A 24616-nucleotide genomic window follows, 5' to 3' on the forward strand; every position below is an offset into this window, starting at 1 on the left:
ATATCAAAAAGAAATGTTTTTTGAAAATGTATAAAACGGAGTTATCTGTTTTTGCAAATGAACTCTTCAAGTATAATTATAGCAGCTATGATATAAATTCCACCCAGAAAAAAAACACTCTTACCCTGACTTAATGCGCAAACATGACTTTACAGAAAGTTTTTTGTTCTCAAGGATTAAGCTCTTTCTCTCCATGTCTATCTCCTAACCAAATCATAATCAGGCACTTTGGAATATTTGCATAATTCATTATTTACATCCAAAGATGTAGTTTGATAATTGTATAGTAATGTAGGTAGAGCTTGTATTATGCAGATGTTGCAATTTTGAGCATGCTGATTGAACATTAGAGGGCAGTGTGACACCAAAGGAAAAAAAGCACATGGCTGTTGATAACTAAGTGTAAATATGTTCAAGCTGTTATCAGGCAGGGACTCAAAGATATAAAAAACGAAACTAAGGGAAAAACAGAAACATACCTTCAAATTAATGAAATCAACAAAATATTTTAAAGTTCCAAAATATCATAAATAAATTCATAAACTACTAATACCATTTTAAATAGACGCGCAAGTTTTCAGTGTTGGACGTTCAGATGGAGGTGCAGGTGAGAGAGAGGCAGCCCCTCCTCCCCATCGTCCCCTCCTCTTTCCTCTCCTCTGGTCGAAGCCTCACCCTCCCTCACCCCGACACGGTGCCTTCAGCAGCTCATCCATGGTCCCTTCCTCACCCTCCCCACCTTTGTGATCGCCTCTCATCAAAGGCCAACTCGTCCAAGTCGTGCCCAAAAAGCCCACCATGACCCCGGCTAGAGGAGCAGCGAGCAAGCCTCCACCAGGAACCGATTTATAACGCTATCTTGAAAAGGTAGGTGTGTTTTCTGGGCTGTTACAGTGTTGGTTATAGCCGTCCCCCCATCCTGTGCAGTCTGACTTTATCAGCTGAAAGTATTGATGTGTGTCTCGGTTTTCATTGTGAAGCGTTCAGCTCTTATTACTGCACCTTGCCTACATGCTATACGGTGGAGCTGCTCTGTGCATACTGTGTGTACAGTTCTTACTGTCAGGGGGATTTTAGAGTTATTGTTGCCTGAAATTAGTCACAACATTTCTCCAAAGTCAAACTGAAAGTTCGCTACATTGTGCAGGGACTTGTACTTGTATAAGTGACATAAAGCCCATTTATAGAATATGATTTATAAAAGTCTAGTTAAAATTGTGCCACCTGCCTTCAGCAAACATTTCACATTAACTTTGGTTTTAAAAGTTTTGCTGTTTTTTGCTCAGTGCTTTCATATGAAAGTAGCTCACCTACACTCATACATGCATAAACCGCAGAACTATCTCAGTATCCATTTATAGACCAGAGGAAAGCAACGGCTTACCATAAACATAGTCTGTATTTTATTTGAAGACAGAAAATGTATGATGGAGCTCTTGGAGTTAACTAGCTACCGACTGATATGACAGTGATGCCTCTTTATGACCTACAAAAGCAAACCAGACCATTAGCAAAACGATTGACAGCTGCTGTAACCACTGGGAGCAGGTAGGTTTCAGAAAAGACAATTGACAGCAGAGTGATGAAAAGCCTTTTTATAACCCTCCTGACAGAAAATATTCTTGATAACTGACTGTGAAAAACAGGATGACATATTTTGTTTATCAGAAAACAGGAGTCGTACTGGACAAGATATGCAAAGATAGAGGTAACACATTGTATCTATGGGGTGCCTAAATGAACAAACAACATTTTGACAAAATGATGAGCAAAATGACAAATGTACAGCCTCTGCTAAACCAAACAATGTATTAATCAATGTAATTAATCCCAAGCAATTTATTCAATTGAATACTGAATAATATTGAATAATACTGAATTAAACATTCAGTATGTCTGCTAAGTAGGCCAATAACCTGATGATTTTGGTCAACCACAATAGTTATTATTTTCTGCTGCTTTGCTTCTCTTTTCTTCTAAAATGAAACCTCTGTGAACTTATAGTTCATTTTGATAACATGTAGATATTACCAGAAACTATATTAGGAGCTATGATTGTTGTTTATCAGAGGAGATTAAAATCCTGTGATTTAATTACACCTCAAAAATGCAAAACCATTCCTGAGGGCAGGCCAAGTAAGTACACGAAGATAAGATAAGATAAGATAAGATAATCCTACTCCTTGTCCCACAATGGGGAAATCCATGGAGTTACAGCAGCAAACAAGAAGGTGTACAGTACAAGAATATATATAGAAAAAAAAATAGAAAAGAAATGTCCATCAGAGACAACAGCTTGGCCATAATTGTCCTGTCAGTTCCTACAGAACTTTGTTAAAGTTATTCCTATATGTTGTGTGTTGTTTGTTTTTTTTACCCTGGTGTCATCATGTTGTAACAGCAGTGTCCCAAGCTTTGGGTGATTTGTTTGATGTGAGGCATATATCATCAAAGCTACATTAGGATTTAGTATACAACCCCAATTCCCAAAAAGTTGTGACGCCATGTAAAATGGGGATTCAAACTGACTTTGATGAACAATATGTCAAAAGTCAAAACACAAAAGCTTTATAGTTTTATGCTAATTGATACATGTTTCAAAATAGTTAGGACAGGGACAACAAAACACTGCAAAAGTTGTGTAATGCTGGAAAAAAAAATCACCTGGAGGAACATCTCCATCTTCAAGAGAGGGTGAGTCTCACAGAGGTAAAGATGGGAAGAAGTTCAATAGTCTGTGGGCAAATACTTCAGCAATTTCATGTTGAGGAACAATTAATGTTCCTCAGCATGATATCATTAAAAGCTTGAGAGAATCTGCAGAAATCTCTGTTCAGAAGGGACATGGCCGAAAAACCAGTAGAAGGTTGCTTCGGGACACCAGGAGACAATGCATTAAAAACAGACATGACTGCAGTGGAAATCAGCTAAAAATCCCTTTCAGAAACCATGGTCTGTGAATACAGATTGTCAATGCATCCACAAATGCAGGTTAAAACTGCAACATGCAAAGAGGAAACTATATATAATCATGCTTCAGAACCACTGGCAACTTTTCTAGGCCTGAGTCTGTTTAAGATTGACTGAGGGGAAGTGGTAAACTTTCCTGTGGTCTGACCGATCAAATTTGACATTCTTTTTGGATTAATGCACATCCTCCGCTCTAAAGGACAAGGTAACAAGTTGTTCTGTTTTGGTTTGGTGTTTGTACATCTTCATGAAAGTAACTTGAATCACTCACAGTAATCCTTTTTTTAAATTATAATGGTATGTCGTACAGGTTTCTCAAAAAAAGTGTTTTTAAAGCTCCTGTGGAGAGTTTTTGGCTGGTTGCAAAACAGACTAAAATGAATATTGATGTCTCTTTTATGACCTAAAAAAGCAAACAAATAAGAAGACAAAAAGAGAAATGGTTACTGTGTGGTAATTTTTAATGTGAGAAACCACTGGCAGGGGCTAGGTGTCAGACCAAGACAAAATGAAAGTTCCTCACATGATTTTTAAGATGACATTAAAGTAGAAAATAGTCACTTAATCTACACTAAGGTTACCATCAACACACTTTCAAATGGGAAGGCAAACCTTGTACCATGTAGCATAAACCCAGACAAACTTAGCTAACAGAGAGTAAAACAAAACAAACAATTGCCTTATTGCCTCTACCTATGATTGTGTCTTTTTTTTCTGCTCAGAGCAGAGAATTTATGCAATTACCTGTTTCACAGTTAGCCTTCAGCTAGTAATCTTCTATCTGGAGGTCTAACAGAGCTGTAAAATTACCTATACAGAACATGTATGCTTGTGATTTAATTCTGAGGATGCAAGGTAGTGAATAAGGTGTTGTAGTTCAGCCTCATGTTTCATTATTAAAGATTTTCACTTCTTTCAAAGTTTATAAAACTTCAGACAAACTCCGGCGTGAGACATGAGAGGAATTCTGCTCAGAGGCCAAGAAAGGTGCTCAGATATTTAGTGTGTTCCTGGTGTGTCTCGCTCCCCAGGCAGCCAGCTTTGTTTCATAAAGCTGCTCCAGGTCTATAAGGTTATACAAGAGTAAGCCACAGATGGAGAGTGAGAGGGAGGGAGGGAAGTGACAACTGAGAGACTGAGGAGAGGTGAGAGAACATGGCAAACAACCATCATACTCTGTCCACAGTCTGTATTAGATGGATACAGATTTTGTACACAGAGCAGAAAGTGAGTAGATAGCATGCAATGAAGGAGAAGAGCCAATGACAGGGCAAGAGGCGACACTGGAAACTGTAGCTGAAAGCTGATGAGCCAAACTCAAATGGAGAGCTGCTCTTTCTCAGGAGTATTGATCAGGGGCTCACTGCCCTGAGTCCCTGTCTGCCATGCAGTTTGTACCTTCCAGTGTGCAAGACAAAAATGTGCAGCGCCTCGCCTCTGCAACCTCATCCCTCATATTTCAAAGCCTCTCTGCAACGCTACTTAGCCGAGATAAAACACAGAGAGTGAAAGCAGTCAGGTGTGTGATATTAACAGGTCAGCATAAATGGAAAGAGAGGAGACAAGAGTATGGGGGAAGAGAGAAGAGGGAAAAAACCTCCATTATCGCTTTCCATTTGTTGTAGGAGGACTGACAGTGGATCTGCTCGAGCCCCGACATTGTGTTCCACAGAGAGTGCTCTGCTTAATGTCATTTCCTCATTATGGCTGTAACAGACCAAAGATGGCCCTATTTGAAAGCTGATTTAATGTCTGATTGATTTTAACTTTTCCTCTTTGAGGCAAAGAATGTTTAGCTCACCGTGAAACAAAGAGACAACATGAAAGAACCACTTCAACCTCCCCCTCTCCTCTATGCCCTTCTCAAATCACACAATTTACACAATAAATGCTCCTCTCCTTTGTGTCTGCAGACTATCTCATGGGCCATAGCAGAAAAACGCCAGCAGAGTGGAGATGTTCAGGAAGAGGCCTCCTCCAGGTCGGTACCAAACAAAAACACCAATCACTTTAACAGGCTTTCAGATATACTAGTTTTCCTAGTGTCATTGGTCCTGATGTCTTGAAATCAATGTGTTCTGCCAATGCGGAAGTGTTAAAAACTGCAGTTCATCTGTCTGTCCACTTGAGGCTGACTCCGGAAGTACCAGAAACCACATACACACAAATTAAAAAAAGCTGATCTTTACAGCAGAAGTAAACATGTTTACAGCCTGGTACAAAAAACGAGTGCAGTGCAGTTAATGGAGGATGGACTTTATTTATTTGATTTATTTGTAAAGGGACCATGTACAATATTTAACATAAACTTCACCATTTGGTGCATTGTACCAGAGTTAGCTTAAAGCTAATTTACATCTGCAGTCCCTTGGCAGGACTGAGTTCATACACAGTATGCTAATACAAGCGTTACCTTTTTTTACCCAGTACTATAGTTCAGTCTGACCACAACATGGTGTAGCCAAGTTCAGATAATTTACTGTGATGCAGAGCTGTGCAGAGGATGCATTAGGGGCTGTATAATAGATTTGACATTAAAAATCATGTGGAGTTTGATTATAATGCTGCTGTTTATATTGTATGCTCTTGTGGCTGTAATGTTTCACTCATGATATCTGATGAATTTGACTATGTTTGGCTAATTCACACTGTAATGTAATATCATAGAAAATACTTTGTTACACTCATTTTTACTGTGCCTCAGATCTGTTCTTCCTTAAAGCTGCTGTTGGTAGGAATGGTGTAAAAAAATATAGCTTTTTTTGCTGGGTTTGGAGAAAAGGTCATAATACCCATCGGTACTCATCGGTAAATGGAGTAATTTGAGACTATTGAGAGATCTCTGTGTTTTCCAATGCCGATGTATCAAGCAATGTTATTATTTCCCTTGTTCCCGTTATGACGGACCAATCATAGCTAATCTCTAATCCTCTGTCCTGGTTGATTAAGGGGCGGCCCCTACTATGTCCTCCAATTGATTACGAGTCCGGCACTATCATGACTGCACACGCCGATCTGTGTTTGGGGGCTAAGAGGAAATCTAGTTGGTAGGGATAGTGTTGACATTTGAAGTCCCTCTTTCTGAACAGATGTTTACTCTGTGACTACCAACAGCAGCTTTAAGTAATACAAGAGCTCCAAACAGTTTAACTTATATTGACTTGTTCTGATGACTTTTATTTACCCTGTTACAGTGCTGACTCTCTATTTACATGTATGTTTCAATATTAAATGGGATAGAAATAGCCTATATCCAAAGAAATACTGAACATGATGACAATCAGACACGTGTGCACCTGTTGTGATGGTATTTCAAGCTCCTCAGCTACAGTATGTCTTCCTATGTCGTCATCAGTGGCGTGTCCAGAGGGATGGCCAAGGGTGGCACTGACACTCCTTGAAATCCAATTGGCCACCCCAGGGGCCACCCCAAAATCCTAAATTATGATTTGCTGTTTGCCTTGTCAGAGGTAGGGTTTCTGTTAAAATCTATAATTTGGGATGAGTTAAAAGGCTGACAGTAGATCTCTTTATTAGTGCCCTCAAACGTGACTTTGAAAAAATATCTTTTGTAAGTCCTTAAAGAATTAAACTTCGAAGATTTATGCCACTTTGTCATGTTTTTTTTTAAAAAGTCAAAAGTAATATAACAACGGTTTTATACTTTAATGAAAGTAGGTTGTGAAGACAGAAAGGGTAAATGTCAATTATTTATAAATGCACTGGCCACCCCTGTCTATGTGAGAGCCTCAGTTGGGCCACCCTGGTCAGAAAGGTCTGGACACGCCCCTGGTCGTCATGCATGTGTAAGGTAATGTTTTGGTAAAGTTTGTGTGGGCTAAGTGTGCTCGGCAATATTTAATGTACCGGCACGGGACTTGCCGTTCAGCACGTTCTCAGGCACCTGCTTGGACCTGCCCACTGCAGTGCGCCTTCTCCTTCTACACGCGCAGGCTACTGGGCAGCTGCACGAGCTAACCTGGCTTTGACTGCGCTCTGTAGATCCAAAATGGCGCCCCAGTTTCCTCATCCAGCCACTCGCTCAACTGTGAGATCCCTGCAGAGGCGGTTGCTATGGCAAAGGCTATGTGTACGTGATTACGTAATGCTTACAGAGGACCGTGTTTATGTTGGGAATGACACTTTGGTTGATGATGCAGTCATTGCACGTGCACGTTAGTTGATCGATTTTGCTCACATGGTAGAGTAGAGCACATGGAGTCATTAACCCACACCTTTTTTCATATGTAGCCTACAAGGTAGCCTATCAGTTCTATAATTAATAGACTGCTAGTACATATAAATATTAACCCAGTCATTCTTTAACATGACTGATCTGCAGTACTAACTGACCTTATTATAACAATGACCTCAGTTTTTCTGCAGCAGGAGAGAGAGAGAGAGAGAGAGAGAGAGAGAGAGAGAGAGAGAGAGAGAGAGAGAGAGAGAGGTGCTCTGAGTGTGTTAACGCGCGCGCATGTGTGCGTGCGTGTTTGTGTTTGGGGAGGTGCGAGAGGCAGCAACAGAGAGAGGCAGGGATGGGATAGTGTGTGTGTGCTCACTCAGTCCAACTTTAGAGTGAAGTTGAGATCGGAGCTTCTTTGACGCGGAGATGCGGCGTTCTCCGGTCCCAGTAAACAACGAACACTTACCGATTATTCAGACGGTGACTGTTTGAAAAGTCAAGATGACAGTACTGAAAGACATGCCGGATAAATGGTTTCCCCTCGTTCTCCCCTTGCAAAGAAAGAAACAGAAAGGATTGATTGGAGCCAAAGCGAAAAAGAGCCGGACAGGTACGAGTTTGAGTGATCATTACAACTGATCAGCTTCATACTGTCACAGTCTTCACCACCATCACCACTATCATCATCATCATCTTCATCATCATCATCATAGATTATAGAAACTGCTTCTCACTGGTTTCCAAATACATATCATTCAGACTTAATCAAAGTTTTGCCTCTCTTAATTCACCTATATGTCATTGGCTTTGTTATCACCTTCTATGTGATGGTCCTGATTTTCTCAGTAATGACGTATTAGAATTAATAACATAAAGATAATAATTTTTATAATTATTAATACTTTAATACTGACTGTTAAGTTTGCATTAAGTTAGTTTGCTATTATTATGTTATAGTCCTATATCCCAACATTACTCATACTTATACTTATTACATTTCTTATAAGACTCAAAGTCATTGCTTCCAACTGTGGATATGTGTTTACTTGGCTGGGACAAAAATGAGTTCATCTGAGTCTGAATATTGTAAATAAGTGGGATGCTGTCCTTGTCTCTGCAGCCTGAGACACTGATCAATCTTGCAGGCGCCAGCCTCAGCTCTTACTGCACTGCCTCATCTGTATCCTTATTCCTTAACTATCAGAAATCACACTGCATGTGCACCTTCATTTGACCTCCAGCCCACCGGTCTGTCACTGTGTCACCAGCATCCTATTCCAAATAACAAATTAGATCACTCTGTGTCTGAGAGTGTGTCTATGTGTGTGCATGTGCACAACTGCAGACTAACCCATCTTCATTTAATTAAATCAGCTGCAGTGAGTGATCATCACTTCTGCACAGGTCCTGACTTAGCTTTAGTCATGACAGGGGATAAAAGCATTTCCCATAGATCAAGCTGACTGTGTGCTTTGGTCACTATTGTTATGACTTCAATCTCTGTTCACTGTATTTTGGGAGTGTGTGTCGCTTATGGAGACATAAGGGGAGCTGTGGCACGTGCAGTCACATGTCCAGACAGTGGGGGGAGAAGGGGATGTTTTAAAGAGACAGGGGGTTGGATGAAAGAAAATGCTTTAAGATGAGGCTACAGTTGGTCTTCTTTTGTTATATAGATTCATATTAAGTGTTGTAGTTTGAGTCAATACCAAGTGTCTCAGTTGTATATCCCTAAATCTGCAGCGGAGTAAGCCCACACCTGAAAGTTTCTCAGTAATGGAGCTTTATAGATTAATGCAGACTTGCTGTGCAGCATCTGGTCTGCGTCAGGGCTTCTAATGCCCTTGAAGCTGTCAGACACATTAAACACTTAATGGGCAGTTTGCTAAAGATGTTCAGATTGGTCAGCATGCACAGGAGCGGCAGGGACAGGCACCACCTGCTCCTGACATCAGATGCTTGGAAGCCTCAGTGTCTCCGTGCTTAGCTGGCACAAGCCTCTGTTCATGGAGGGTTAATGCAGCTTTGGCTCGGCCTGTCAGATGGGTCACCCTGCCCTGGAAAGCAACCGAAAGCAACATACTGTCCTTCAGGTGGACAGGAGAAGTGCCAGAGGGGAAAAGGAAAGAGGGGGGACAGGTTTGGAAGAGGTTCAACACCATAGATGTTGGAGGATGACGTGCACCTGATGATCGGACAAATCTGATATTGTTTTATGAACCAGCTTAGAGGAGAGGAGATATCAAATAACCTCAAACCAGAGCCTGACTGTTAGATGCAACTCTATACTCTATTAGTCTGACGGCTGTAACATGCCCTCATTTAAATGAACTACAGATTTTCATTTAAAAACTGCATTCACTCCCTTTGCATTCATAGAGAGTGAACGCATTTGTCTTGGGCTCACATGTGGGTGCAGAAATCTGCTAGGGATACATTAAAAAAAAAACATAATTTCATATCCAGAAAGGATACAATGCAACATGGCTTGGTTGTGCTTTGCACATTTAGGTGCTGAAACTAAGGCACAAGGTTAAAGATACTTTCATTTCAAAAAGGCAAACTCTGTTTATAATGCACTAGCCAACCTTGTAGTGAAAAACACAGTGAATAGCAATTAAAGAAAGACTCAATAGCTACATTTATTCATTTGTAAAAGCTGTACAGTAGTTTGGATCGGAAAAGCTCTTCTGTTTCTTATCAGTTACAAGTTTTAGAAAATAAGTGCTACATAGGGTTGGGAAATGTAGTGTAGACTAGAACTAGACCAATACATTTTGTCATATTTATACACTGAAAGAGATCCATTTAATATTTGTTGTGTGTTAGTACGATTTTGTTTGTACAAATCAGCGTGGCTGCCTTATGTTAACGTTGGTGTTATGATTTCTGTTTCTATGTGACAGCAATCTGGATACGTCAGGTATTTAACATACTCGATTGCAACTTTCTCAACAGAGCAAAATGTGCATAATCTGCTAAATAAATTGAATATAATCAATCAATCAATCAATCAGAATTGATTTATAAAGCGCTTTTCATACAATGACATTGTAACACAAAGTGCTGTACATAAAAACAACTTTAAATAGAATAAATTAAGAAAAAGATCCCATCCCCAGCCCGACCCCAAACCCACCCCACAATCCTAAAGTTAAGAACACAATGTATGCAACAATAGTAATAAAAACAATAAAAAATAAAATAAATAAATGAAAAATAAAAAAAGAAGTTGCTGAACGAACTGAGGAAACGTTTTCATGATGTCTTCATGAGGAAACACTGGAGGTAAAATAAGATGTTAAAACTCAACACAGGAAATTGAAATCAACAAAATAAAGTAAGTGTGTTAGATAATAAAACACTAAAATATTAAACCATTAAAAGAACATAAGATGCTATACTTAAAATAAATAAATAAATAAGTAGAATTAAAGTGAATACATTTGAAATAGATAATAAATAAATAATACTGATAAGAATAAAACTCAGAAAACAAAAACCAGAACAGTAACAATCGAGACTAAAAAGGTAGGTCTTGAGTTTGCTTTTAAAAATATTTCTGTATAATGTACAATGTATTTATGTAAGTGTAGTAGTCTTACTAACTCATACTTCTATTAAATCACACAATACAGTATTCATATTGCATTATAGGATAGCAAACACTTCAGTGGTTGATGTCGACTAAACACTCTGTTACACTTATAGTTCTCTTTAGCTTTAAGTATCTGAAAACACATAGAAATGCAAAACAAATGTGGAACTTATAAATGAGAAATATTGTCTAACTTGACAAAAATCTATTTTGACAACATCCCAGCTGTTCTGTAAGTTGTCCAGAGCTCACCTTCTGCGCTTAACCTGTCTTACAAACCTGTCAAGAAAGCAGAGAACTAAAGGGATCTCTCTTTGTTGTTTTTGGTTGAGCTGATGTGCTCTAAATTGTGAGTTGAACCAGTCAAGCAGAGCTTCACAGCGCAGCAGAAACACAGGAAACCACAGATCTTTGTTTATTTGCATGCATGTGATTGAATTGGCAGTGGTCTCTGGCCGTGTGATGTCCGTTACTGTGGCGCCTCATTGCCTCAGTCATCACTGAGAAGCATGTTAGGGATTTTATGATTTCAGAGCTGCACAACACTACCTCTCTACACAAAATATGCTTTGGACCTGAATTTTATATCTGTGGGTGTGTGCGTGCATGTGAACTGTGTACAGCCCTGTGCAAAACAGGCCAGTCATTTCATTTAAAAAGCTGCCTCATCAATATTAGAGGAGACAGGCCCGGTGAAGGAGGAGGAGGAGGAGGAGGAGGAGGAGGGGAACTCCCAATCTCCTTTGCATCCGCATAAACAGAAATCTAAATAACAACAAGAGAAGAAAGAGCCAGAGCCAGTCAGAAGGAGATTTAGTAGAAGAAATTTCAGTGTTTCATTTTTATTTACTACAGATTATAATTCTTAACATAAGTGTAAAGCTCATGTATGTCTACTTGTTTGGTCCCCATACTTCCTTTTGATTTGTGCGTGCACTCATTTGAGGAAACGTGTTGCGTACCTAGCCTAGATTGCACATCAGAGCATTAACAGGAATCTGCTGATCAAAGGTCAGAGGAAATTGGTCCACTTATTAGTTCTGCTGTGTGCCTAGGGGAGATGGACTAAATGTGTGTGACAGTCTGTCTCCACTGATAATATTCAAACAAACACCAGCAGACACTCCAGACTCACTGATTTATCAACAAATGCACAAACATCTTGGACTCTCATCTGTCTGTCTGTCTGTCTTCCTCACTCTCTTTCTCTGTTAAGGGTATTTCAATCTTTTAGTAATAATACCGTAGCTTCTTATGCACTTTAACACACACAGATGCAATGACCTGGGTGCTCTCTGTATCTTTGTTGTGATGTTAAATGACTAATTTTATGTCTTGTGTTTCTGCAGAGGAGGAAAGAAGAGTCCGAGCCAATGACAGAGAATACAACGAAAAGTTTCAGTATGCAGTAAGAGAGTTGCCTTCATACCGAACATATTGAAAAACAAAGACATCTTTGAAATATTGAGTGTTTATTATATATATATTTCCCCTCTTCCTTATCCAGAGTAACTGCATCATGACATCAAAGTACAACATCATCACCTTTCTGCCCGTCAACTTGTTTGAGCAGTTCCAGGAAGTAGCCAATACCTACTTCCTTTTCCTGCTCATACTACAGGTAAGAATGAATGACGGATGAAACATGGAACAAACGGGGAGAGAGAGACTGTCCAATCAAAGGGACAAGTAGTTATCACATTCAATGCAAAATATTTTCAGAGAAGGTTATTCTGTTTCTGATTTGAAGTCTAAGTATAGTATCGTCCACTAGCAATGCACAGAAAATAGAATCTTTGACTGAAAACTGCTACCGCTAACCGCTAAAGGATATCTAGCAAATTTAGCATACTGAAATACTTAGCTGGATTTGTGAACATTGCAAAACTTTCACCTGCTTGACAAGATTAGCATGTTAGCTTTGCAGTAATTACCATAATGTGATGCAACATCTAAGTATTATTTCACATTTCTAATGTCACAGTAGATGAAAGGCTAGTGGCATTCAGAGGTTCCTTCCATCTTAGGTAATATATGCTTTTGAAACCAGCTAAATGCAGCGTAAAAATATGGGCTGCATGTGACAGAAGAGGTGTCTCTGGTTAATTTATCAACATCACTACATAAAAATATAATAATTTCTAAATATGAAATAAAATTAACGAAAATCTATGTCATGTAAAACTATGTATTTATATTTAGGGCTTTCCAATGTATATTAAAAAAAGTTTTAACATGAATTTTAATGAAAAACGAGTGAGTTATCCTCATTGAACCATGATCTGTGAGAATTAAACACCAATGGACTAAATATTGATTTAAATGGTTAGTAATGGAGTTAATAATGAGATTTTAAAAATGTGTATTGGGTTTTTTTGGGATTTGGACACTTTTGGATAATTAAATATGACCTGGTTCAAGTTGACCCAGGAACATTATTGCTGTACCTAAGAAATGAACATAACAGGAGGGTTAAATATGTTGCTTTTAGTGTTAATTTGATTTTTTTCAGAGCTGGTTGTATATAGTCATCTTTTCTTATCGCAAATATCTCAAATACTACTGTTGTGTCTCTGTTCAAACTAATCTTAAAATCATTCCTCTGTTTGTTTCTGTTTCTTTCCAGTTAATACCTCAAATCTCCTCCCTCTCCTGGTTCACTACCATTGTGCCTTTAGCTCTGGTTCTGAGCATCACTGCAGTAAAGGATGCCACGGACGACTATGTAAGCATGTTTTGTTTTTTTTACCCACCACACCCCATACAGCGCTAACTCTGACAGGATAAAATAAAAGTTAAAAAAAGAACTTGTTAATTTCCTCCACACTGTGACTAGTGCCCCTCGAATTACCCTTGAAAGTTCACACTGATTTCTGTCGCTTGCAGTTTCGCCACAAGAGCGACAACCAAGTGAACAACCGCCAGTCTCAGGTTCTCATCCGTGGCTCGTGAGTCTGTTGTCTTTAACTGCAAATAAGCCCTCACCAGGACTGTTGCTTCGGTTCTCTTGATATAACGTTAAATTTACATGTTTTTCACGGCTTGAAGTTTCTTAAACTAATTTCTTCTACTCTTGTCTATCTTCACTTTCTGTCAGGATACAGAATGAAAAGTGGATGAATGTTAGAGTGGGTGATATCATTAAACTGGAAAACAACCAGTTTGTGGCAGTAAGTGTTCGTCCACTACGCTCCAATCTCAACACATGCACCATCACAAACACATAAACACGTACACATATACAGTAATAAGCAGTCTATGAGGACCTTATTTTGAAAGTGCTCCATCCCACAACCAAGCTGTGAGCTGTTCTGGCTCACAGCTCAACATCTGCAACCTTTGATATTTAAGACATGCGTATGAGCAGCCTGGATTTTACACTACATTTTAGAGTAAGTGCTATAATGGTTAATTGATATCAATACATCATAAGAGACACTAGCTATAATCGTTAATTACCTTTTGCCTTTTTTCCCCATCTTGGCATTACTAATTCTGCTCCTGTGCCACCTTTGCATAGGATGCTAACCTCAGCTTTTGTATCTATTTTCAGGCTGACCTGCTCCTCCTGTCGAGCACTGAACCTCACGGGCTCTGTTACATTGAGACAGCCGAGCTGGACGGGTCAGAAAAAAACACACCACACCTTGCAATCGACTCACAGTCCCTCAGAATCTGCAGAAGCAACAGGATACTACATCTAAACTGCTGTGTGTTGTTACTATTTTGCAGAGAGACCAATATGAAGGTGCGTCAGTCTGTCTCCGTGACATCTGAACTCGGAGACCCGAACAACTTTGCTTCTTTTGATGGTGAGATTAGCAAAAACCGTTCTACTCTCGATTCCTGGTTTGCTTGTTCATTTCTCTATTGTTTAAAGGTCAACTCTTTCGATCCTTCACACCTTCACACACACACACGCACACACATTTTCTGCCCCCATCCTCCCAGCATTGAGTGACAACCTTTTACCACACGCCCACTAGTACACACAATGTGCAAGACCTCTGTGTCAGCACAGTGCGCGCCCCCCCCCCCACACACACATAATCCTCACCTGCTGAGAAAATGCATCACAGCAGCAAATCAACTCACACTTTGCCTCATATCAATTTACAAAAGCTGTGTGTTTCTGCCTTTGGGTTTGTGTTTTAAGTGGTCGATAACAGCATGAAGTCCTATGGATGTCTTAGTCAATACCTAATCATCGAGATAGAGCATAAAAAAAAATATTATTATTGGACTTGGCTGACCTCTACAATAAAGCATCTTATTTTGATTTGTTTGTGTTGTTCATTATCTTTGTGTGCTTTTAAAGGTGAGGTTGTTTGCGAGCCCCCCAACAACAAGCTGGATCGTTTCTGTGGGACTCTGTACTGGAGAGACAAAAAATACACCCTGACCAACCAGAACATGCTGCTCCGAGGATGTGTCCTTCGGAACACAGAGGCTTGTTACGGCCTGGTCATCTTTGCAGGTCTGTGTGTGTGTGTGTGTGTGTGTGTGTGTGTGTGTGTGTGTGTGTGCGTGTGCGTGTGAGTGCGTGTGTGTGTGTGGATTACTGTGTCTAAATTAGTCTGTGTTGCGTGTAAAACATCTGACTCTCCTCTGTTTTTCTGTTCCAGGCCCTGATACCAAGCTAATGCAGAACAGCGGTCGCACCAAGTTTAAGCGTACGAGCATCGATCGTTTGATGAACACTCTGGTCCTCTGGGTAGGACACCCCAAACCTCTCACTTTCACATGCAGTAACTATTTCAGGACATGATCTCAGCAGCTTCAGTTCAGTGTCATATATCTTCTTTAATAATGTATCCCATCCAAATATGGCCTCAAATGACCAGAGATCAGAATGCAATATCTCTGACTGTACATTCAGTGACCTCACTCTTGTTTATTCGGTCTGTAATCTTCCTCTATCCATGTGTCTGTGTCAGATCTTTGGCTTCCTGGTGTGTATGGGTGTGATTCTGGCTGTGGGGAACGCAGTGTGGGAGAGAGAAGTGGGTTCCCTATTTCAGAGCTACCTACCCTGGGACCCCCCTGTGGACAACTTCCTGTTCTCAGCCTTCCTCTCCTTCTGGTCCTACGTCATCATCCTGAACACCGTGGTGCCTATTTCTCTGTATGTCAGGTGAGGACATGTCCAAGACTGTTTTCAAGTATTAAGAGTAATTACTTTTGCACAAAGTTAAATTACTTTACCTTTGCTGTCCCTCATTCACCTACGTGTGTATCAGCGTGGAGGTGATCAGGCTGGGTCACAGCTACTTCATCAACTGGGACCAGCACATGTTCTGTTCACAGTGTAACACAGCAGCCGAGGCCAGGACCACCACCCTGAACGAGGAGCTGGGGCAGGTGAGCGTCCACTCTCACTCAGACAGCAAATACAGTCTGTGTGTGAGACATTTACATTGAAGGTTTGTTTGTTGATTTTTTGTTGTTTGTTCTAAAATGTAGTTTTTGTTTTCTTTTTCATGTCTAAAGTTAAGTGTTAACTTACCTTTAATTTCAAATCAATGACCTCTTTAAAGGGGTGTTTGACTATTAAATTTAACGCACTCCTCAGTAAGATTAAAGTGAAATACATGTGCAGACAAAAAGTTATCTTCAACCAGCCTTACTTTATACATTAGTATGCTTATTACTCGACAACCACCTGAAGTCATTAACAAGAAGAATATTGTTTTAAAGCTGATTTTATATAATCAAACAGAACAACCTCTCTTTGACATAAAAGCCATTTTACTTTTGAAACTTACCTTTACCCCAACATAAACCCATAACTTTACACTATTTGCATCAGTTTTGTCATTTCTAGTTTATTCTAACCAATCAGTTTGTTTCCATCAGGTTGAATACGTCTTCAGTGACAAGACTGGTACTCTCACTCAGAACATCATGAGCTTCAATAAGTGCTCCATCAACGGACAGACTTACGGTAAATTCACTCACCTAAACAACAACATGCATAATTAGAATAATTGGATTTTGTACACTTGAAAAAAAAAGTATTCTATAATACTATCTTTTTTTGATACTATTTCGTAGTTTTATAGTCAGAAATGTATAACTTATAATAATTATATGTTCATAATATCATAGTTAAACGTAGCATATGTCTTGAAACACATCAGCAGGTGCCTACAATAACATTTTATTTACAGTTGATCAACATCTTTGATACAGTGTATTCAGAGCATAGACTGTATAAAACATGGACGCAGGATCCGTGATGTCACCCATCTGTTTCTGAATAGCTGTTTTGAGGCCAATCATCAGCGGCAGCCATATTGCTGCTGTCGACTGATTGTGATGTAAAGAGGCGGAGTTTGAGCCTTCTAGCCAACAGCTACCGTGTTCCCGCAGTCAGCTGTGCCTCTCATTGGAAGACTCGTAATCTCAATATCTTCTAAATTGCAGCGTTAGAAAAAAATTCACCCCCCTACAGTGTGTGCTGATCGAGAAATGAGCTATCCAGACTACACTCGTCTTTTGAACCAGGCTGTAAACATGTTTATTTCTGCTGTAAAGATCGGCTTTTTCCCATTCATGTGTATGTGACTTCCGGAGTCAGCCTCAAGCTGAGCCTCAATGAACTGCAGTTTTTAGCACTTCCACATTGGACTCATATTTTTAGACCAGAGGTTGCCACTTGATTCAGAAACAGAACATTAAAGGCATCATAATATTAAACTTTATAGCTGAAAAGTTTCTTTGTACTGCACATAAAATACATAACAAAGCCTCACATCTGTTTGTACTAGGTGAGGGGACCGACCCGTTGGGACCTCAACAGAAGGCGAGTAGATGATTATATTTTCACTAAAACGTACACTCACTTTCATTCATCCACCTGCCTGTGTAAATACTTTTCGTGAATGGATCCCCTGACTCACTCATTTTTCTTCAGAGACTGGACTTTACTCCCTTCAACCCCCTGGCGGACCCTGATTTCTGTTTCTATGACGACACACTGCTGGAGTCAGTAAAAGTGGGAGACTCTCACACTCAAGAGTTTTTCCGCCTGCTCTCCCTCTGTCACACCGTCATGAGCGAGGAGAAGAGCGAGGGTGAGCATGAGGAGCTGAGGGGAGAGGGTGGTCTGTGAGGGTGAGGGTGAGGGTGATGGTGTGAGCTAACCCTTACACTAACACACCATCTGTCTGTTATTTACCACCTTTTTTTTTATCTGTCTGCTCAGGAGAGCTGCTTTATAAGGCTCAGTCTCCAGATGAGGGCGCTCTGGTGACGGCAGCTCGAAACTTTGGCTTTGTGTTTCGCTCCCGAACACCTGGGACGATAACCACCACAGAGATGGGTCGAACTGTCACCTACACTCTGCTCGCCATATTGGACTTCAACAACATTCGCAAGAGGATGTCTGTTATAGGTGTGGAGGGACTTAATGTCAAGATTTCTCAGTTTAGTCTACAGAAAACAGAAACTAAGGACATTCTTTGTATAAAATCTAATTCTAAAATCTGTATTCTTTCTGTTCTCACCTTACTGTTGGTTGCCCTAAGGATTTGTAACTATTATTGAGCAACCTGTCTACACATTTTTCTTTTATGCTTTGGATCCCATTAACACAAATAAGCATGTAAAATACGATGCACCCTCCAGCAAACTGACAGGAATAGGCTATCATTCATGGATTACATTTAATCCCTCAGTGATATTTCACTTGGTGTTCCTGTGATTGGTCTTCTAGTAAGGTGCTGGAAAACTGCCCAGAAATCTATGTCCATAAATCACTCCAGCCCTAGCAACAACTTTAGTCTAGCAACAGTGCGGCGAGACCACAAGGCACCGAGCGCACACTCATACATCAGAGCCAAACCGACAGGCTGTGTGACCCTCTGTGTGGAGAAAGGATATTTGCTGAAACTGAAAGAGAATTCTAGATATTTGAGGATTACTGAAAGAGTTGTGTGGATTTCTTGCAGTATTTTGTCTGCGTTACACTCTGTTTTTCATTCTCAGTGCGTAACCCAGAGGGCAGGATCCGTCTGTACTGTAAAGGAGCTGACACTGTGCTGCTGGAGAGACTCAACCCCTGTAACCAGGAGCTGATGAACATCACCTCAGACCACCTTAATGTGAGTCTCCAAACACAAGTGCTGACTCTTAAATGCACTGATGGAGCAGTGCTGCCATCTAGTGTTTAGATGTGTACAAAAAAACAGTGAAATCCACTGATAAAACCTGACTCAGCGTGTAATATTCCCTGATCAGATCATGTGAAACATATCACCTTGACATTAGCAGACAGACATTTTTCCAGCCCAAAGTTTGACCAAATAACTGCAGATTCAAATAACATCAAACTATCAGACTTATATGTTTTCCCCATTGTTTTAGAATATTTGCATATGTTTTTATCAGTACATCTCAGCGTATGTTGAATAAACATGTGTATTTGGCTCTAGGAATATGCAGCAGATGGTTTGCGGACCCTAGCGCTGGCATACAGAGATCTGTCAGAGGACGACTGGGAGTCATGGTCAGAAAGTCACCGCTGTGCTGACAAGGCCACCAACTGCAGAGAGGACCGACTGGCAGCTGCTTATGAGGAGATAGAACAAGACATGATGGTAAGTGACAGTGTGCAGCTATGTGTGTGAGTGTGGAGAAGGGGGGTATGCTTTATCTGCAGGTGTGCCTTCAGTGACAGCCTGATTTTTCAATGTCTTAGGATGAAATATTGACTCATACTACTTGTCTTATGTAGTTTTTTTCTGACTCTAAGGTCATGCAGGGGAATTAAATCAGTTAAACCCTGCCTCCTTATTTAGCTCTCTGTGTCTTTGTGACATGTGGTCTGTCGATGTAACATCAGTGTTATGGATTTAATGATGCAAACTCTGATGAGAAAAGTTAGATTCTTTGTTTTGTAGCTAAATAACAAATCAAAATCTTCTCAGTACAGGATGATGTTTAGATGACGTTGCCCTAACCAGAAGATTCCTTATGCCCTCCTTCTATTTTAGAGCTTCAGTATTAATGTTTTGTATGTGCATTTCTTTCTTTTTTCTCCATCGGTCTGATTTCCTAGCTCCTGGGTGCCACAGCTATAGAAGACAAGCTACAGGAAGGAGTCCCAGAGACCATTGCTGTCCTCTCTCTGGCTAATATTAAAATCTGGGTTCTTACTGGAGACAAGCAGGGTGAGACAAACACACACTTGTATGCACTTCAGAATAAGCTTTGCACACTGCAATTGGAAACTCAGAACAACATGTGGTCTGTTGCATATATCAGAGACATTACAGTTAAATGAACATTCAACCAAGTGTTCAAACAGACACAACAGCACACCGTCAACGGTCAATGTTTGTGTTAAAGTGTGTTCAACTGTGGAGAAGCAGGCAGGATAGCCAAATGTGTAATGTTACTCTGACTACAAGTTCATAACAACTAGTTGTCACACTGATCAGTGGTGTCATCCACACCTTTGTGATTGTGAAAGGATGTGCTGCCTGGCACATCCTGGATCCTGTTGAAGATTTAAAAAAAAAAACATGCACACAGTATAGCATGGCTAGCTTTTGAGTTACTCATGCAATCTGCATCTCCAATAAGTTCATCTTAAATGCATAGCTTGCACTCCAGTAACCCTCCCTCTTTGCGTGTGTAGAAACAGCTGTCAATATAGGTTACTCCTGCAAGATGCTGACAGATGATATGACAGAGGTGTTCATCATCAGCGGGCACACAGTGCAGAGTGTGCGGCAGGAGCTCAGGTCAGTCCAGCATTTTTACCCATGCAAGTATTCTTGATAAGTGACACAGTTGACTGTTATATATTAGAGAGCAGGATGAGATTTTTGTATAGAAACACTAATAACACAAGTACAGGATGAAATCAGCAAAGACAGCTTTATTGACACAAACCAAAAGTTCCTCATGAGCTTTAAATCAAATGTAAAACAACATGTGTGCTCACAAGTGTTTAAATGCACAGCCCTACAAATGTTGATCATCCAAAAAGTGTTGGTTTCATACATTTAATTTAATTGTATGTTAAGTATTGTAATTTCTTTCAAGAAGTATGAGTATCTACTACTTCAAGCATAAAACCAACGTGTGTCAAAGATATGGTTGTTTGTTTTTGATGGGACACATTAAAGCTCCTGTTTGGAGTTTTTAGTTGGCTATCAAAAATACTGGAATTAGTTTTAAGAACTTGTTTGGATCTAGTTTTGATACCTTTTTGTGAGCTTCAATATCAAACAAGATCATCAGCATAAAGTTACTTTTCGTGTCTAAAGCTGCTGCTGGGGGATATGTGTTGTATGAAGTGATTAAATGCAGAAACAGCCAATGACACAAACCTGAAGTTCCTCACAGGAGCTTTTAAGTTCAGAGAGCCTCAAACATTTAGGTGATGCAGAGATAAAGAAATTGAAATGTATGCAATAACACAACCGCTGACTTCACGCTTTTTATATTCTTCTACCTTTTTTATTTTAAGTCACGTTGTGTTTTGAGTCTGATTCTCCGCTGTAGACAAACCTGATGTGATGTTGAATTTGTTTGCCTTCCTCCCCAGGAGGGCGAGAGAACGGATGATTGAGCTGTCGAGAACCAGAGATGGAGGAAAAGAGGAAGGGATGGAGGGTTTGGGAGAGGCCTGTTTCATGCGTTATGGGTTCAGAGAGGGACAACAAGGAGATGGTACTACAGGAGGAGGAGATGGAGGGAAACAGCTGGGGTGTCCTCCTCCTCCCCCTCCTGCTCCTCCACCGCCCTCAAACCTCATGGACAGCATCTCTGGAGAGTTTGCCCTCATAATCAACGGCCACAGTCTGGTATAAATAACAGACACACTGCACACATACACTTCCACATGCAAGGCTGCTAAGATGTTAACTGTCAACTGTCAGGAAAGAGTGAGCCGCCAGAAATGTATTATTTGCATCAACAAAACACAATCTCTTTCTTCTTTAAGTATGTTTATTCCACAGCTGCAGCTCTGACCCATTTGGATTAATACTAAAACCTCTATTCTCTTTCTTGATCTCTGATAGGCCCATGCACTGGAAGCAGACATGGAGACAGAGTTTGTTTCAACGGCGTGTGCGTGCAAAGCGGTGATCTGCTGCAGAGTCACCCCGCTGCAAAAAGCTCAGGTGGTGGAGCTCATCAAGAAACACAAGAAGGCCGTCACCCTGGCTATAGGAGACGGAGCTAACGATGTTAGCATGATCAAAAGTGAGTTGGGCAGAGAAGATCAATATACGGAGGGTGGTGTTGAGGAGAGGAGGAAGTGTAAGGAAGTGGAGTCAAAAGAAAAAGGACAAATACTAGTAGCCATGTGGGTCCAGCTTTTGTAAACAGGTTCTCAGCAGACGTAGAGCGGAGGTTGTTTATCTGCATGTTTTTCGTAGTGATGAAAGCTCTGTAGAAATGTGTTTTGCAGTACATTTGATGTCCTCATCGAGTCACGAGATGGTTTCTAGGTCTCTAAAATGTGATGAGTGCGCCACTGGCCATTAAACTTCACACTGTACAGATACTGTTCAGTCTCTGTTCAAATTCATAAAAATTATATTATAACTCTAGTAGAAGTACCACAAGTTTCAGAAAAAACTGTCTTTGTCGAGGTGAACTTTGATTAACTTTCATTAATAGACAAAGTAGTGATCCAGGATATCTTAACTTAAGATGATATGTGCTGGCATTCTTGTGTTAGATTTTAACTCAGTGCAAACAGCATTAAGTCTAATACACAGCTGGTCAAAGGGTAAAAGGACGTAGAGTCTGTCAGTGCGGTTTAGGATTATCTTTGTGTGCTTAGATCTGCTTTACATAGAACAAAAGAAAAAAGTGTTTGTTTAGTCAATTTCCCCAGTGTATGTTCTGCTTCCCTCAGTGTGTGCAATATTCTGTGTTTTGAAAGCTTTGCATCATCTCACTAATGTCTGTGTATTAACGTCATGGGAACAAGTGCATTTGAGAGTTTTGTTTTCTTTTAAATGGGTTTATGCAAGAACTAAGGAGAAGTGCAGGTCAATACAGACATAGGCAGGGTTGATAACTTCCTGCTTTTATCAAATCCTAGGGCTCAATACTTGTTTTTTTCATGAAGCATTTGTTTGTGATTAATAAATAACTACATAAGAAGACACAAAAAAGAATAATGCTTATGAAGAGATTGTTGCTGCTAGCTTATCTGAGCTTTCTAGCTTGTTTTGTCTTTTTAGCTAGCTCTTTAGTTTTTACAGAAACCTCTGAATTACTGGTTCAACTCTGTTTTCTGATAATGGTTTGCAGAATCCAGGTTATTTTAATGTCATTTGTAACCACAGATTGAGTTGCCTCTTATAAGGACAGACCCATCAGCTTTCATTATTCAAATCTGTAGCAGCTAATGACTAGCTAGTATCTGATGAAGTAGTTTGCTAGCTAAAAAACAAACAAACAGGGCTTTTTACCAAGGATTACGAGCCAGTGAAAACAACTCATTTCTGTACAGTACATATGTGGCTAACCGCTAGCAGCCAGCTAGCTTAGTTAGGTGTAAAGACAGGAAACATGAGTAAACTTTAGGTATATGAAAGGTTGAATAATTTATCACCTCCTCATCCTGACAAGGTCAAAAAAGAGAGACCATATAACACCAATTCTTGCCTCCCTACACTGGCTTCCGGTCAGCTACAGAATTCATTTCAAAATCCTCCTTTTTGTATATAAAGCACTACATGGTTTGGCCCCCACTTACATCTCAGAACTCCTGTCTCCGTAAAACTCTGTCAGAGCACTCAGATCATCATATCAAAACTTCTTGTCTGTCCGAACAGCAAGGACAAAGGGATACGGGGACAGGGCCTTCTCTATCTGTGCCCCAAAACTGTGAAATTGTCTTCCCCCCACCATCCGGTTCTCCCCCTCTGTCGAGACTTTTAAAAGTCGTCTCAAAACGCACTTTTATTCATTAGCTTTTAACTGCCCCTAACCACACTGGCTCAGATACTCACTGAACAGTTAATCATATTTCTTGTCATTACTATTGTTGTTATTACTGTTCATTTCATTTTTAATTATATTGCTCTCTTACCACTCTTCTTTCCCTCTCTCTTCCTCAGTTTGTGTGTCTTTTTATTTCTTTTTCTCTTTGTTTTCCTCATTTTCTGTTGTAAAGCACTTTGGATCAACCTAGTTGTGTGTAAAGTGCAATATAAATAAAGTTGATTTGATTTGATCACCTGTCAACAGATTTCAGTAACAACTTATTTACAATTTCTAGAGATACCCTTATGTACATGATACTATGTTATAAACACAAGTTAAAATGCTTTGTATTCACTCCCTTTCCCTCTGTGTTTATCTCCACTAGGTGCTCATATAGGAGTTGGTATCTCAGGTCAAGAGGGGATTCAGGCTGTGCTGTCCAGCGACTACTCCTTCTCCCAGTTCCGCTTTCTGCAGCGCCTCCTGCTGGTACATGGGCGCTGGTCCTACCTGCGCATGTGCCGATTCCTCTGCTACTTCTTCTACAAGAACTTCGCCTTCACCATGGTGCACTTCTGGTTTGGCTTCTTCTGTGGCTTTTCTGCACAGGTCAGAGGGTAGAAGTCATAAGGCGATATTTGTTATCAAAGGTACGAGTTGGGAAAATGTAATCATGGTTTTCACATTGTTTGTGTGTTTATGTTTATCTCCTCTTTCATACAGACAGTGTACGATCAGTACTTCATCACCCTCTACAACATTGTCTATACCTCCCTCCCTGTGCTGGCCATGGGGATATTTGACCAGGTCTGTTCAGATTATAATTTAGAGTTAGCATTTGTTTGAAAGCTTGATGGGGGCTTAGTCCAGCCTCAAACAGGCATGAGCATAGATGTCACTAT

The 24616-nt window shown here is 40.2% G+C and overlaps 1 protein-coding gene across 2 annotated transcripts in view; it reads left to right on the top strand.

Annotated features, from left to right (window-relative positions):
* Positions 1-633: 633 nt before the first annotated feature.
* The window catches only part of atp8b2 (ATPase phospholipid transporting 8B2), a 32552-nt gene continuing 8569 nt past the window's right edge, over positions 634-24616 (top strand). Inside the window, exons 1-25 of one of the 2 annotated variants that reach the window (XM_034696982.1) lie at positions 634-867; positions 4884-4951; positions 12104-12162; positions 12262-12375; positions 13381-13479; positions 13641-13702; positions 13852-13924; positions 14308-14378; positions 14487-14566; positions 15073-15231; positions 15380-15468; positions 15692-15888; positions 15995-16115; positions 16611-16698; positions 17525-17559; positions 17671-17830; positions 17962-18150; positions 18744-18859; positions 19190-19354; positions 19816-19927; positions 20398-20503; positions 21313-21571; positions 21791-21974; positions 24100-24323; positions 24438-24521. In XM_034696982.1, coding sequence (XP_034552873.1) covers positions 4927-4951; positions 12104-12162; positions 12262-12375; positions 13381-13479; positions 13641-13702; positions 13852-13924; positions 14308-14378; positions 14487-14566; positions 15073-15231; positions 15380-15468; positions 15692-15888; positions 15995-16115; positions 16611-16698; positions 17525-17559; positions 17671-17830; positions 17962-18150; positions 18744-18859; positions 19190-19354; positions 19816-19927; positions 20398-20503; positions 21313-21571; positions 21791-21974; positions 24100-24323; positions 24438-24521 — 2871 coding nt within the window. In that variant the 5' untranslated portion in view covers positions 634-867; positions 4884-4926. Of the gene's footprint in view, positions 868-4883; positions 4952-6897; positions 7767-12103; positions 12163-12261; positions 12376-13380; positions 13480-13640; positions 13703-13851; positions 13925-14307; positions 14379-14486; positions 14567-15072; positions 15232-15379; positions 15469-15691; positions 15889-15994; positions 16116-16610; positions 16699-17524; positions 17560-17670; positions 17831-17961; positions 18151-18743; positions 18860-19189; positions 19355-19815; positions 19928-20397; positions 20504-21312; positions 21572-21790; positions 21975-24099; positions 24324-24437; positions 24522-24616 lie in introns of those variants that run through there. The other variant, XM_034696981.1, reaches the window with a different exon arrangement.

The sequence above is a fragment of the Notolabrus celidotus genome, chromosome 12 (assembly GCF_009762535.1).
Source record: "Notolabrus celidotus isolate fNotCel1 chromosome 12, fNotCel1.pri, whole genome shotgun sequence".
In the NCBI taxonomy this organism is placed as follows: Eukaryota; Metazoa; Chordata; class Actinopteri; order Labriformes; family Labridae; genus Notolabrus; species Notolabrus celidotus.